At 44.2% G+C, this 13893-nt stretch overlaps 1 protein-coding gene across 5 annotated transcripts in view; it reads left to right on the top strand.

Moving 5' to 3' along the window:
• KCNAB1 (potassium voltage-gated channel subfamily A member regulatory beta subunit 1) overlaps window positions 1-13433 on the top strand; it is a 256454-nt gene extending 243021 nt beyond the window's left edge. For 3 of the 5 annotated variants that reach the window (XM_032408379.1, XM_032408378.1, XM_032408381.1), the window contains 2 exons: window positions 1009-1129; window positions 6051-11277. In XM_032408379.1, coding sequence (XP_032264270.1) covers window positions 1009-1129; window positions 6051-6493 — 564 coding nt within the window. In that variant the 3' untranslated portion in view covers window positions 6494-11277. Of the gene's footprint in view, window positions 1-1008; window positions 1130-6050 lie in introns of all 5 variants that reach the window. The other 2 variants (XM_032408382.1, XM_032408380.1) reach the window with 1 other exon arrangement.
• Window positions 13434-13893: the final 460 nt, after the last annotated feature.

Here is a 13893-nt window from a genome sequence, read left to right as displayed (position 1 = left end):
TCGCTATATAAAAGATAATACACTTTTGGGATAGTCTTTATCAACTTCAAAATTTTAAAAATGTACTTGGGTACCTTTTAGTTATGCTTGTCTGCTTTGAGGAAGGAGCTGAGAGAGCTCACAAGAAAGCCCTGCTGTGGGGCACCTGGGTGGCTCAGTGTGTTAAGCGTCTGCCTTCGGCTCAGGTCATGATCCCAGAGCCCTGGGATCGAGCCCCGCAGCGGGCTCCCAGGGAGCCTGCTTCTCCCTCTCCCTCTGCCTGCCGCTCTGCCTACTTGTGCTCGTTCTCTATTAAAATCTTAAAAAGAAAAAGAAAACCCTGCTGTAAGAATAGGAGACTGGCAGGACACCTGGGTGGCTCAGTTGGTTAAGTGGCTGCCTTTGGCTCAGGTCATGATCCCAGGGTCCTGGGATCGAGCCCCACATTGGGCTCCCTGCTCAGCGAGGAGTCTGCTTCTCCACCTGCCCCTCACCCAGCTCGTGCGTGCTCCCTCTCTCTCAAATAAATACAATCTTAAAAAAAAAATAGGAGACTAGCAAGAGGGAGAAAGATAATTACAAAAGAATGTTAAGATAATGGCTTTCTTTGAACAGAAAGCTTGGCACCCAGCCTTCTGGACAAAAAGGAAACCTAACAGACCTTGCTGAAATGTCAATTTTTTTTCCTACATTCTAAAATTGGGCTATTGCAATAAGAAACATCATTTCCTCCACTTAGCAAACTATATATAATTGTATGTCAGGATTTTAATAACTTTCATGCATGTTGATGGATTTGAATGGTGACTATTAGTCAAAATCAATCTGTCTTGAACCAATAAACAAGGAGTGAGACCATGGGGAACATTTCTTTGCCTAAAAGCACAGGCATCTGGTCACCACAAAACATAAAGTTTAGGGAAGAAGATTCAGGAATTCACCATGAGGGCCTCCTATTTTACCGATTTAACAATCTTTGCCTCAAACCCTTACCAGCCATTAACATTTAAATGATCTTCTTCTCCCTAGTGCTACCAGTGGCTGAAGGAAAGAATTGTAAGTGAAGAAGGCCGAAAACAGCAAAACAAACTAAAAGACCTTTCCCCAATTGCTGAGCGTCTGGGATGCACACTACCTCAGCTAGCTGTTGGTAAGAAAATTACCGGGGAGGGGAGGCTTTGCTAGATCACAGAAAATAGTTTTCACATCCCTATCATGATAAAGTATCTAGTGTAAGGGGCAGACTGATCTCTGAAGCATAAGCTCCTGGTTAATATTATCTAAAACAAAGTTTTCAAAGTTCCCTAGAATTTTCTACATGTTAAAACATTTCCTTCCTCTATCCCTTAGAACACTGTTTAAATGAGAACAAGTGAAAACACATACATCCTCATGGTGTCTGACATGAGCAGCCCTCAATTGTGTAGTGACATCCATTTCTTCTGGCTTAATTTTCCTCCCTGTGGAAGCTAAGGTGGGGCTGGTGACAGGCCAGATGCAGGGCTGGGGGTGCCAGGGGCCCAAGGCTACTACCCCATGGAAGCCTATCCTAGAGGAGCAGCTTCACTCTGCAACTTCCTGAGGGGCCATGAAAAGTGCTCTAACTGTGGAGTTGAGGAACCATCATGGTCACTCGTATGGCTGAAAACCACATGTACCAGTGCTGTCCAATAGAAACAGAATGTGAACCACATATTTAATTTTAAATTTTCTAGTGGCCATACTAAAAAAAAGGAAATAGATGAACTTAATTTTAATGACAGATTTTATTTAACCCAGTAATGGCCCAAACATTATCATTTTAACACACAATGACTATAAAAAGTTATTGAGATATTTTATATTCTTTTTTTCATACTAAGTCTTCAAAATCCAGAATGTATTTTATACCTACAGTACATTTCAATTCACATCTCCAATAGTCACAGGTAGCTTAGAGGCTAGGTACCGAACAGAAAAGCCTGTAGACTTTCAGCTCCCTTGCTCCACAGTAGCACTTCATGCTCACGGTCTCATCTCCTTAAGCATCAGAACAATCCCTTGAGCTGTATGCTGTCACTTGCCCTACCTTACAGATGTTAAGGGAGTATTTGCAATCATTATCTCCACCTCACAAATGAAGAAACTGAAAGTTACAAAAAAAAAAAAAAAAAAATCCACAGGGTAGCTATGAGAAAAGAGTAAAATGGGTGTAGATTCTAGAAAAAATTCCCAAGGGTTAAGAAACAGCAGGAATTGGGGCTATTCCAATACAGTGAAATAAGGACATAAAAAACTCAAGTTCTATGAAAACAAAACAACGTGACACAATAATAGTTAGATGCAAGATCCTTCTGTGGTTGGAAGGCAAGGAATGGCTGCAGCTGGAGACAGAAACAGGAGGTAGTTGGGGAGAGGGTGGGGACTATCATTTACCCAGGTACATATATACAGGACTTGTTTTAGTCCTTCCAAAAAAAAAAAAAAAAGTCAAAGAATAATGTGACTATTAGCATCCCTATAGCTTGTTGTAAAAAGTATTGGCCATTTGACCATAAGCAAGTTATTTAACCTATCAATTTTCTCATCTATAAAATGCATGTAACACAGATCTTACAAATTTGTTGAGTAAAGGGAAATTATATATATAAAGCAAAGAGTAGGTGCTCAGTAAGCTCAGTAAGCTCTGTTTGCAAAGAATGAGACACCTCGGAACTACAACTCCGTCCATTCCTAGCCATGGTGTGTGGTCAGTGTGACAAGCAGGGAAACATCTCTTCTTGAAATACGGTTGGTTCAAAATACAGTTTTAGGTGGTAACATGACAGTGAGTTTTGAATTTAGCTCTGAAAGAGAAGTGTCCTTAAGAGGAAATCTTGACCAGATTTAAACTTTCACTGGATGTTAGATATGCATGAAAGACTCGTTACAGTCTGAGTCTAAGTTAAAACATGCTTTGATTCTCCCTTTCCTCCCTCTGTGCCCCCAGATGTCTTGCTTGCCTGTCATTTTTTTTTCCTTCTTTATAAACAAGTAGTTTCGCTTTTAAGCGCAGAACTCTCAAACCAAGAGGGAAATTATTTCCAGGCATATTACCTTTGATCAGCTAGAAGGGAGTAGGGGGAGGGAGGATCCTCTGGCAGGAAACAAACCGCTTGAACTCAAGTGTGGGCTGCCTCCCATGTCACACACCTGCACTGGAGCCAGCCTTCACACTTTGCTCCTAGGCTTTCTGGACAGGGCTGTTGCTGACACTTGCTTAGAAGCTAGAATCATCTGCATGTGTTATCACGCTGGCCAGTTCTGCCCAGTTGGTTCTCCTATGCCCTACAGCCCATGGAGAAAATTGGCTGTTGCTGACATCAGGTAGTTTATGGGCAAGAATTTTCCCAGTGCCCGGCTTTGACCTCAACACTTAACACCAGAGCCAAAAGAGTTCTCTAAGTGCAAAGCAGGAAACAATGCAGCCAGGGAAAAAAAAAAGGTCCTGGGTCCCTTGGCGTTTTGCCTATATGGAGTATTATTTTGCCCATGTGGAAAGATTTAGTGATTGCCTCAAAAGGCCAGAGCCTGGTAACAGCTTAAGAGGATCTGTTGCAGGGCCTGAGCAAACGGGGCAGAAGGAATACTTGGGGACACCCATCAATCATTCACACCTGTGTTTATTCAACAAACATGTAATAAGCACCTACTATGTGCAGGTACTAGGCTGGGTGCTGAGCATCCAAGTGCAAACAACACCTATCTCACAGCCTGGTGGGCAAGTCAAGAAAATAAAATAGGTAACTTTAATACAGTGTTGTAATAAAATAACTGACAAGGACACAGAGGATTATGGAAGTTAAGTAAAGTGTAGGGGCTCCCAACCCAGCCTGGGATTCAGGGAAGGGCTGTGGGAGAAGACAGTACCCATGAGGAGTCTCAAATGACTGAGGAGGGATTGAGGCAGAGGGACATTCCAGGCCAAGGGTACACTTGAACAGAGGACTTGAGAAAAACAGCATGATGTTTGGGGATGGAAAGGATTTACCAACAGTTCAGTGCTGCTGAAGCCCAAAGTTCAAGGCAGGGAGTGAGAAGACACGAAGCTGGAGAGGCAGGCTTTCTAGTAAGTTTGTCAGGATGAGAAATGAGAGCTTCATCTTATAAGACAATGATTATGTGAGATACATGTTGAAGAACTTTTAACCAGGCATGACATGATCGGATTTGTACCTGGGAAATGTGCTGTTCTTGTCACTCCTGTGACAGATTATGGGGGAAAGGGAGGGGGAAATCCAGTCAAGAGGTGGGAAAACCAGCTGTGCAGGAGAGAGACAGTGAGGTCCTGAATGAGGACGTGGGCAGTGGAACCAGAGCAGTGATTCTCTAAGTGTGGGCCACATCCACATGATAGAATGCTATTCAGCAAAAACAGAAATATTTACTAATAAATGCTATTAACGTGGGTGAACCTTACCAATATCATGCTGAGTGAAAGAAGTCAGACACAAAGGATCCAGGTTATAGGACTCCATTTAAATTCAATGTCCAGAAGTAATAAAATTTATAGGGGTACAAAGTAGATGAGTGGTTTCCTGGGACTGGGGGGTAGAAATGGGATTAACTGTAAGTGGTGATGGTTGCACATTTGATAAACTTATGAAAAATCATTGAATGATTAAACGGGGGAATTTTACCCCAACAAAGTTGTTTTCAGAAAAAGCATCGTCCCTGGACCAGCAGCATCAGCAGCACCTGGAAGCTTGTTTGACATGCAGATCCCCGGGCCCCACTCTAGCCCTTCTCAAGTGAGAAACTCAGGGGTGGCACCCTGTCGTTTTTTGAGCCCTCCAGGTGATTCTGATGCATGCTGGATCACAGAAATATTTAGGAATAATCAACTAGATGTGGCAATTAAAAGGGAATGCGGGCTCAGAAAAAGGACAGTTCCTAAGGATAACACCACGGTTTGGGGATTAGAAGGCCAAGCTGCTGGGTGATGGCCCCAAAATGAGACTGGGAACACAAGAAAGACAGGCTTAGTAGTAAGTAGCAAGCCGTGTGCAGTGCCCGTGGGACACCTGGCAGGGTGTCCAGCAGACACTGCATCTAGGCGTCTACAGACACCTCTAGTTGCAGACATCTACTGTAATCACAAGGAGGTTCCTAAGGAACTTGGCTTCTGACACGGTAAGAAGGGGACTAGAGGGCAAAGGAGTCCTCTCAGGGAGTCTAAACTAGCCTTTTAGAAGTTTAGAAGTTAGGTAGGCTAATTTTAGAATGGGACAAATTTGATAAAGGAGGTGGTAAGAAATTTAAAATTCAGGAGAGAAAGTGAGAAACAATGATCAAGTCCAAGAAAAGGCAACAGGAATTCAATCCAGGGCAGACTTCGCCCTTGAACAGAAACCAGACACATCATCTTCTGAAACTGGAGGGTGTGGATGTGTGCTTGTGGGTTATTGAGGAATATACCACCTGATAGACTTAATTTTCTACATACAGTAGGAAGCCAGGTCATCTGCCAAGAGTGAGGGGACGGGGCTGGATAGAGGGTTTAAGGGTGGAGGTTGCTAGAGAGGCAGAAGGAGAGAAGTGAAGGGTTGAAGGCTGGCAGGTTGAATCTTGGACTAGGAAGAAAGGGAAATCCTGAGTTTGACAGGTGGATAGAATCAAAGAACAAGATACTCAGGGTCTACAGGACTCTAAAACAGATGGGGAAAAAGAGCATGAATAAGATGGAGAAAGACAGTGGACCAAGATGGAAACAGGAATGCAGACGTCTGCCGGGGAGCAGGGTCAGGTGTTTTCAGGAGCAAGAACGTGGTCCTGGGGTGGACAGCTCGACTGGATACCCCAGCCGTTGAGGCAAGTCCTCATGCAGAAAGTGTGTGAGCCCTAAGCCCTCAACTCAAATGCACAGATTCTACTAAACCCTCTGCAGGATAGGGGTTGCTGCTGAGGTCTTTAATCCTGGAGAGCATTGTCTATCCTCCCCCTGCAAAGTTACTAAGTTTCGGTTGCAACAGTGGGGGTTACAGGTGGTGTTTAGAAGCTAATCAATAAGCAGAAGTGTTTTGACATCCTGACCATGTGTTCTTTCTTCCCAGCATGGTGCCTGAGAAATGAAGGTGTGAGTTCCGTGCTCCTGGGGTCCTCCACTCCTGAACAACTCATTGAAAACCTCGGTGCCATTCAGGCAAGTACTACGGCCCTTCCCACCAAACTCCAGGGGTATCATGGTCCTCAGAAGATGTCCCCAGGCAGTGTCCCATCTCTCTCCACCTCTGTCCTTCATTGTGTCATGGCTTCCCAAAGACTACCTGTTCCTAGATGGGGGGTGGAGAGGATGGGGGTGCAGGGGGCAAAGGCACAAGCAGCAATAGAACCTTCAGTGTACATGGATCCAAGGGTGTCCTCTTATGAAGAGGCGATATTCTCAAAGCTCATTCTTCAGGATGGGTTGTGGGATAGTGCATTCCAAGACCCAAGCAATGTGACACTGGGCGACGGGGTTCCCAGGACTTACCATAAAAACCTGCTTGAAATGTAATAGCCACAGGACAACGTATGTACATCATTTATTCATTAGTTCTTTCCCCAAATATTTGCCAACCTACATCGTGCCAACCGCCCCCTTCTGCTCCCACAGCATCCTGTGTTCCTCTCCCTCCATCACAGCATTTATGATCGTGTGATAGAATTACCCGTCTCCCCTGCTGGACAGGAAGCTCCCTGAGGTCAGAGACCTGTGTCTTTCTCACATCTCCACTGCTTTTCCAGTTCCCAGCATACTACATATCCCTTAGTCAGCCATCAAATACCTGTGGAATGAATGTTTCCCACATTTGAAAGAGGAACTAGGCTCAAAATTCTATTTTGGACTTCCAGGATCACATCTTCCCTAGCAGCCAATTCAGGACTAACCACCCACTCTTTCCTCCACACGGACAGGAACTGGTAGGAGCCTGTAGCTGTACTCTGGGGAGCCCGTAAGGGCAGTGAGAGGGGAAGTGGGATTGAGATGTTCCTGGGAATTCCATCTGTGGAGAGGGTGGGGCTGGTGGCTACTGTGACCATCCCCTACCCCCGAAGGCCACACCTCAGTCCTGAGCCTGTGCCACTCTCAGCCCGAGGGTCCTGAGGAGGAGCCTGCCCACTACTCTTGCCACAGCCACCACCCACCAAAACCAGTATGGATGTGTAGTTTCCTATTGCTCCCAGGGGAACAGGACGGTCTCCCCCGCCCACCTGTCCCTGAAGCAAGCCTTGTGAACCCTCCCAAAAGGAAACACATGGACGTGGGAACAAACGTCATTAAACTTTTTGAAATGTTTAAAACCCTTTTGGCAAATAGCCCAGGATATGCTGGGAGATAAATGGTGCCAACCTCCCTCCCCCCATCACTTTCTTAGGGCTCTGCAGCAGGGTAATCACCTCTGCCCCTGCCACAAAGAACCCCTTGCAGGCCCCCAACTCCTCCTGGATTCTGTGGGCTTCCATCCCTGCATGGGGAATGCTCCCTCTTATGAAATCCACCCCTACCTTATTTTCACTCATGCTCTGGGAAAAGACAAGGAGGAATGACAATGGAGGAAATCGAGGTACAGTCTGTACACAATGGAAAATCCAAGGATTTCAATTCCATTCATAGTTCCTATGTATTAGACGTTTGGCACCACGCTAGGCAGAGTGCTGAGAAAAACAACAGGCCTCTGCCCTCACGAGCTCACAGGCTGGCTGAGAGTGAATTCAGAAATCTGTCCCTTAGTTCATTCACATCTTTTGAGCACCTACTACGTACCAGGCACTGGAGACACCATAGGAAACAAGAATGATACTGTCCGAGCTTCAAAGAGTTTACATTCCAGTGGGAGAGGCACGTAATAAACATGAAATAATTTCAAAATGTGAGGACTATTAAGTAACTGAAGAGGGTTCTGTGATAGAGACTAATTGAGAAGGGGGTGGGCCTACTTTAGGTGATGTTTTTGCCCCAGGCCTGTCTGGGATATGCATATTCTAAAGCTCAGGGAAGAGGAGAAATGTGCAACACCCAAGCATGAGCATTCCAGACACAGTGGGGAACAGTGCAGAGGCCTGGAGAGGGGAAGGAACTTGGCTTTTTCCAGAAACCGCCAGCCTAAGGCTAATGTGGCCAACGTGTCGTGAACACAAGGGGCAGTGGGTGCACTGAAGTGGACGCAGGCAGGAGACAGATTTCACAGGACGCTGAACAGGTTAGTCTTGTTGTACATGCCACAAATCCTTGGGAGCACTTTAAGAGGGACATGCTGTTATTTGAACTTTTAAAGATGGTGCTGGCTGCTGTGTAGAAAGTGGAATGAAGAAAGGCAAAGGCAGTTGCCCAGGTGACAGGAGATGGTGGCTGGGGCTAGCGAGGATGGTGGCCGTGGAGGTGAAGTGGATGGATTCCACAGGCTTTGCACACAGACACCATGACTTGCTGGTGGCTTAGCCAAGAGGGAGAAACTGGGATTCCTATCATGCTAACAGAGTGACCACTGCCATCCCAGGAGGAGTTACTACTAGCTGGGAATGGTTAAAAAAAAAAAAAAAAAAAAGTAACTCCATGGCTGGAGGAGTATTCCAGGTAGCAAAAGATTTAAAATAAACACTTTTAAAAAATTATATATATATTTCAGAGGAAAACTCTGAGTCCATCATCTTCCCAAAGCATTTGCCCCCTAGCAAGGCTCAGGCTGATAGCAGGATGGGGGGGAAGAGATGCTCCAACGGTCAAGGGAAAAGGGACCATTACCCAAGCTGGGAGGCTGCTACCTTGGAGGCTTTATCATCCGCTCCCCCTTTCCACTCCTACCTCCGGCCAGCCCAGCACCGAAAATTCCACCCTAGGCAAGTTGTGGCTGGGCAGCCAGGGGCACCCAGCAGTGGTGGGACTGGATGCAGGATAAAGTGTGCAGTGCCAACAGTTGTCAAAAAAAGGAAATTTCAGAGTCAGCTGCTCCAAGGGATGGAACGTGCCTAAGACATGCATAAATTGGAGGGACATAGAAATCAGAGCCTCAGTTAAGTGGGCAAGACTGGAGAGGAGACCCCACAGCTGCAGGAAGCCTGCCATCACCTGCACAGGCCCCCACCCTAAAAAACCTAAAAAGTAGACAGAAGCAATTCTCTCCCCATCCTGAGGCTCCCCATCACCTGCTCAGAGAAATCCAGGCTTCTCAGTGGTCAGGCCCTTCTCACATCCGGGGCTCATCTCCCCTCACCACTCCTTCCCTGGTGTCCTCAGCCCACCAGTTATTCCAGTCAGTAGAACAGCAAGGTTGCCAAACTGGTAGCCTGTGGGATGTTTGTGTAATCTGTAGTGGATGAAAATGTTTTACAACAGTTGCCAGCATTAAAAAATTGGGCGACTTCACATAAAATTCTGGATGTATGGCTTCTTAAAAATTTAAGTCTTACAACACTATATATACATTTTTCATGTTTTATTCAAGTAGTTTTATGGTTTCTTTTTTTAATGTTTAAATCTATCTGAAATTTACTTTGGCGTAATGAATGAAGAATTTTTTCTCCTCACACGGCTAACCCACTGTATTTTAGACAAAACTTCCCACAAATCTACTTTCTAGATTTGGTTCTCTTTGTTGCAGTCTCATTTAAAAGAACATATTCATTTCAATTCTCTGAGATTCCTAAGCTGGTGGGAAATTAAACTCTCCCCCTTTAGCTCCAGATAGGAAACCGTTACCCAGAACTAGTTTCTCAGGCGGAATAGCTCTACTATTCTGCCAAACCCTCAGGCTTTTGAGACTAGCACTTGAGTGGAGACTAGGTCACCCCGGCCAACATGACAGCAGCAGAGGAAGGGCAAGGCCGAAACCTCAAAACTGGCCGCCACCGTTGTCTTGTCTTTTGCCACAGTCTCCACACAGGGTCAGTCTATTCCTAGGAAGAAGTCTGCCTCTGTCCCTTGCCTTATGGTGTAATGTGGTCCCTTCTCAGGATAAATTCTAGCCTTGGGTGAGCTCGTCCTCTCCCAAGGCTTCAGTGGGTAGGCATGTCCGTGGCAAGCTACTCACAAACCCTCCACTCCAGCCCTCCTGCCGGCACCAATCCACAGCTCCACCCGGCTCCCTACAAGCCGAGCCGCCGTGCCAATGCGGATATCCCCCAGGCACCTTCATCTCAACACCTCCTACTTCAAAAACCTCTCGTACTCCACACTCCTCCTGTGGTTCCCAGGCTCAACGATCAACATCTCCATCCTTCCAGTCCTTCAGTCTTGAAATTCTCCTCGGCCTCCAAAGTGTCTCTCCCAGCCACTCTCCTTTTCTACTCCACTGCCACTAACTAGTCACTGTTTTTATCATCTCTGGCTCCAGCAGCAAGAAATGTCTAACATCTGGGTTCCCTTTCCATCTCCTTCAAGCTACCTCTAGGTGTCTGACGGGGTTGCTCCCAGCTCAGAAGTCCTGAGAGGTTCCCCGCTGCCAAGAATCAAGTCCCAACTCCAAACAGTGGCATTCGAGGCCTTCCATGCTGATGACCCCAACTTCCCTTTCTCCCTAATTCCTACCATCACCACCCTCTACACTTTCTTCCCTCCATCTCAGACTGCTCAGTTTTCCAAGCCAGTCCAGCTACGAGGGATGCCTGTTAACCCCCGGCCACCCTTCACCAGGGTTGTGACCACCAGGGACAGAGAATCTCTCCTTAAGTCTCTAGACCTGTGCTGTCCACAACCCTAGCCTCTAGCCACAAATGGCCTTTTAGTGCATGAAACCAGCTTATCAGAATGGAGATGCACTGTAAGTGTTAAATGTACAGGATTTGAAAGACTGAGTACTTAAAATATGTAGGGCATTTTAATTTTCTATGCTGACATGTTGAAATGTTTTAGATAAATGGAGTAAAAATGTTAATTTCACGTTTCTTTTCACTTTTATGTGGCCATTAGAAAATCTGAAATTCTGTGACTCATTGTATTTCTATGAGCCTTCATTTATACATTATGCCTTTATTCAGTTCAGCAATACTTCTAAGCACCAACTATGAGCCAAGCACTCTTATCACAGGAGATGCAATGGTGAAAAAAACAAGGTCCCTGACCTCAAGGAGCTTACAGTCTGGGTGGCGGGCTTACATCTAGTTGTGGTTTATAAACGTATATAAGTCTAGACGACTCTGTTTAATATTACACAATGAACAAATGACCATCAAGTACTAACCATATCCTCTGTACTTCTGCTCCTCAGGTTCTCCCAAAGATGACATCACACGTGGTAAATGAGATTGATAACATATTGCGAAACAAGCCCTACAGCAAAAAGGACTACCGATCATAAGGCAGTGCATGAGCCACGGGATGTGCACGGTTCAAACTGCAGTCTCTACTGGTACAGAATGGTGTCACTAGCCAGTCTTTTGAGTCACCTAGCAGCCTGCTGCTCAACCTCTAGTATTCCCGGATTCTGAGGTATCTGCTCTCGCTACCACTGTGCACCTGAATTACGAGCACATCTGAAAACTCACAACCAAGGAAATCCATTCTATTTTCTTATCTTGGACTGGAGTCACCTATTCTTGCATTGCTCTGTACACCTCATGCTTATGCCACAGGAAGTGTTTGAGGGGAGGACAGATTACCTTCAGGCATTTAGTAACTTAAAGAAGGCTGTACAGATGTATTTTTTCCAAAATGCATAAAATCCACAGATGCAATGTGGATTGCATCAGAAACAGGCTACGTTAACTCAGAAGTCGTGGGAGAATAAGCAGAAACAACTTCACACTGTTTGTTTCTAGTTCCACATTAAGGTTAGCAAGAGTTGTTTCACTGGTCATTCAACAAAACTAAAATTCCAAGGTATTTGCTTTCATTACCTTTTAAAAATATTCACTGTTGCTTGGCCCCAAGAATGCCCTGTATTGTAATTTACCTGAGGTATCTATTAGGAGTCTATTAACATTATGTCCATTCACACATAAAGATGGTGAAAGGATGAACACCCAATCTTTAACTTGAAACATTATGCCTAATTTATGAAAGGGAGGATTACACTGCTTTGGAAGCTTAGGCCTTGAATAAAATGTAGTATCTACAATTGAAGTATTCATTTTTTACTACATTTTATTAAAACCTGCTTTATATATTTGACTGCTTGTAGGCACAGCTTCTGCAAGTTTAAATATTTGAGTTTTAAAAATAAATATACACATGCTCAGTTTTGTAAGTAAACCTGTAAAATACCCATAAAGGCAAATGTTTGTTTACTGTTTAATTAGCACTGGGACTTTACAATAGGATGCTTGTTTTTGAGGAGTTAACATGAAAGTGAATCATGGACTTTGTGAAAAATGCTGTCACTGTTCAACTTATGCTGGGTGAATTAACTTGCCTAGTAAAAAGCAAATGTTAAAAAATTTCCTGATTCTATAACCACATTATATGCACTAAACTAAATGCATGAAAGCTCTCTGCATGGATCAAAGGGACCTAGCCCTGTTGCACACAGAAGCTGAGGGCTAACCTTGCCACTACTGACTGGTTACCTACCCTCATGAATATTCCACTTGAAAAAAACTTTAACAATATATTGTGTGTACCTGTAAAGGAGGGAAAACCTGGTGGGGGGCGGGGGGAGTCCTATTTCTCTATTTGGATACCTGAGCATGTACAAAATACCGATTTTCTGGCTAGCAAGTACCCCATACAGAAATCACTTTAAGATTTAAAGAATAGACTATCAGCTTAAAATGCTATTTTCTGCCACCATTTCCAAATACGTATTTCATGATTAAATTCTAAATCTTAAATTGTTAGTGTGAAATACCATTAAATTTTCTTTTTTGTTGCTACTACCTGTATTCTAATAAGGAAACAGTTTGGGTTTTTTGCCCAGGAGTACCAGAGTAATGATGGATCATCCTTCAGTTGTTCATTGTGTATTAAACCAGTGAACTACTGTATGCATAAATGAGCTGAAGTTGTATAATTGGAACTGCGATTTAACTTATTTGCTTAGAGTAATAAAAGCATTTTGTGCATTTAATCTCAAGTAGAGGTTTTTATCTGATCTTTCATTATAAGGGAATATATATATACACATATATATCTGCCTTCATAAAATAGGCAGTAAGAATCATCTGAATAAAAATTATGTTGGCAAGTAAGCAACACTGAATGATACCCAACAGAAACACAGTATCAAAAGATTTCAGTAACAATCCAAACTTTTTTCTCTTATTAATGAATGATTAACTGCTAAAGATCTCTCTCATTGGGTTTTAGAAATACACTGCATGCACTAAGGCTAAAGCTTCTCAAACTCATTTAAAAACACCTGCAAATTAAAACCAAATGACAAACATTATTGCTTACCCATGGGAACTAGTTTTTTAACAGACAAATCATCCACCATGGTAAACATACTAGATTAGAAATGTCATGGGGCGCTTGGGTGGCTCAGTTGGTTAAGCTGCCTTCGGCTCAGGTCATGATCCTGGAGTCCCGGGATCAAGTCCCACAGGGACTCCCTCAGCAGGGAGCCTGCTTCGCCCTCTGATCCTCCCTCCTCATGCTATCTCATTCTCTCTCTCAAATAATAAAATCTTTAAAAAAAAAAAAAAAAAGAAATGTCAGTTATATCCTTAAGAAAAATTTCCACGTATTCCCATATTCTTTTCTGGAAAGAATTTTGTAGCAGAGAGCATACCACTCCGAAGGGTAACCTGGTTAGCAGTCATCCACATACTGTAATCTCAGCCAGTGGAAATGAAAACTAGACGCTGTGTGCCTGGCTTCCCACTTGAAGAACTCATCAACAATAGTATACCATCTGTCATCAGATGTCACAGCTTCACATCAGCCAGGGCCACCACTCCTTGGCAAATGAGGAAACCAGGCCTAAAACCCAAGTATTCAGTGTTCCAGACCAGTGTTTTAAGGATGAATTTTATGAATTC

Source organism: Phoca vitulina, unplaced genomic scaffold (genome assembly GCF_004348235.1).
Source record: "Phoca vitulina isolate PV1807 unplaced genomic scaffold, GSC_HSeal_1.0 scaffold10, whole genome shotgun sequence".
Taxonomy (NCBI): domain Eukaryota; kingdom Metazoa; phylum Chordata; class Mammalia; order Carnivora; family Phocidae; genus Phoca; species Phoca vitulina.
Note: the sequence above shows the minus strand (reverse complement) of the source record. Positions and strands in the feature narration are given on the sequence as shown.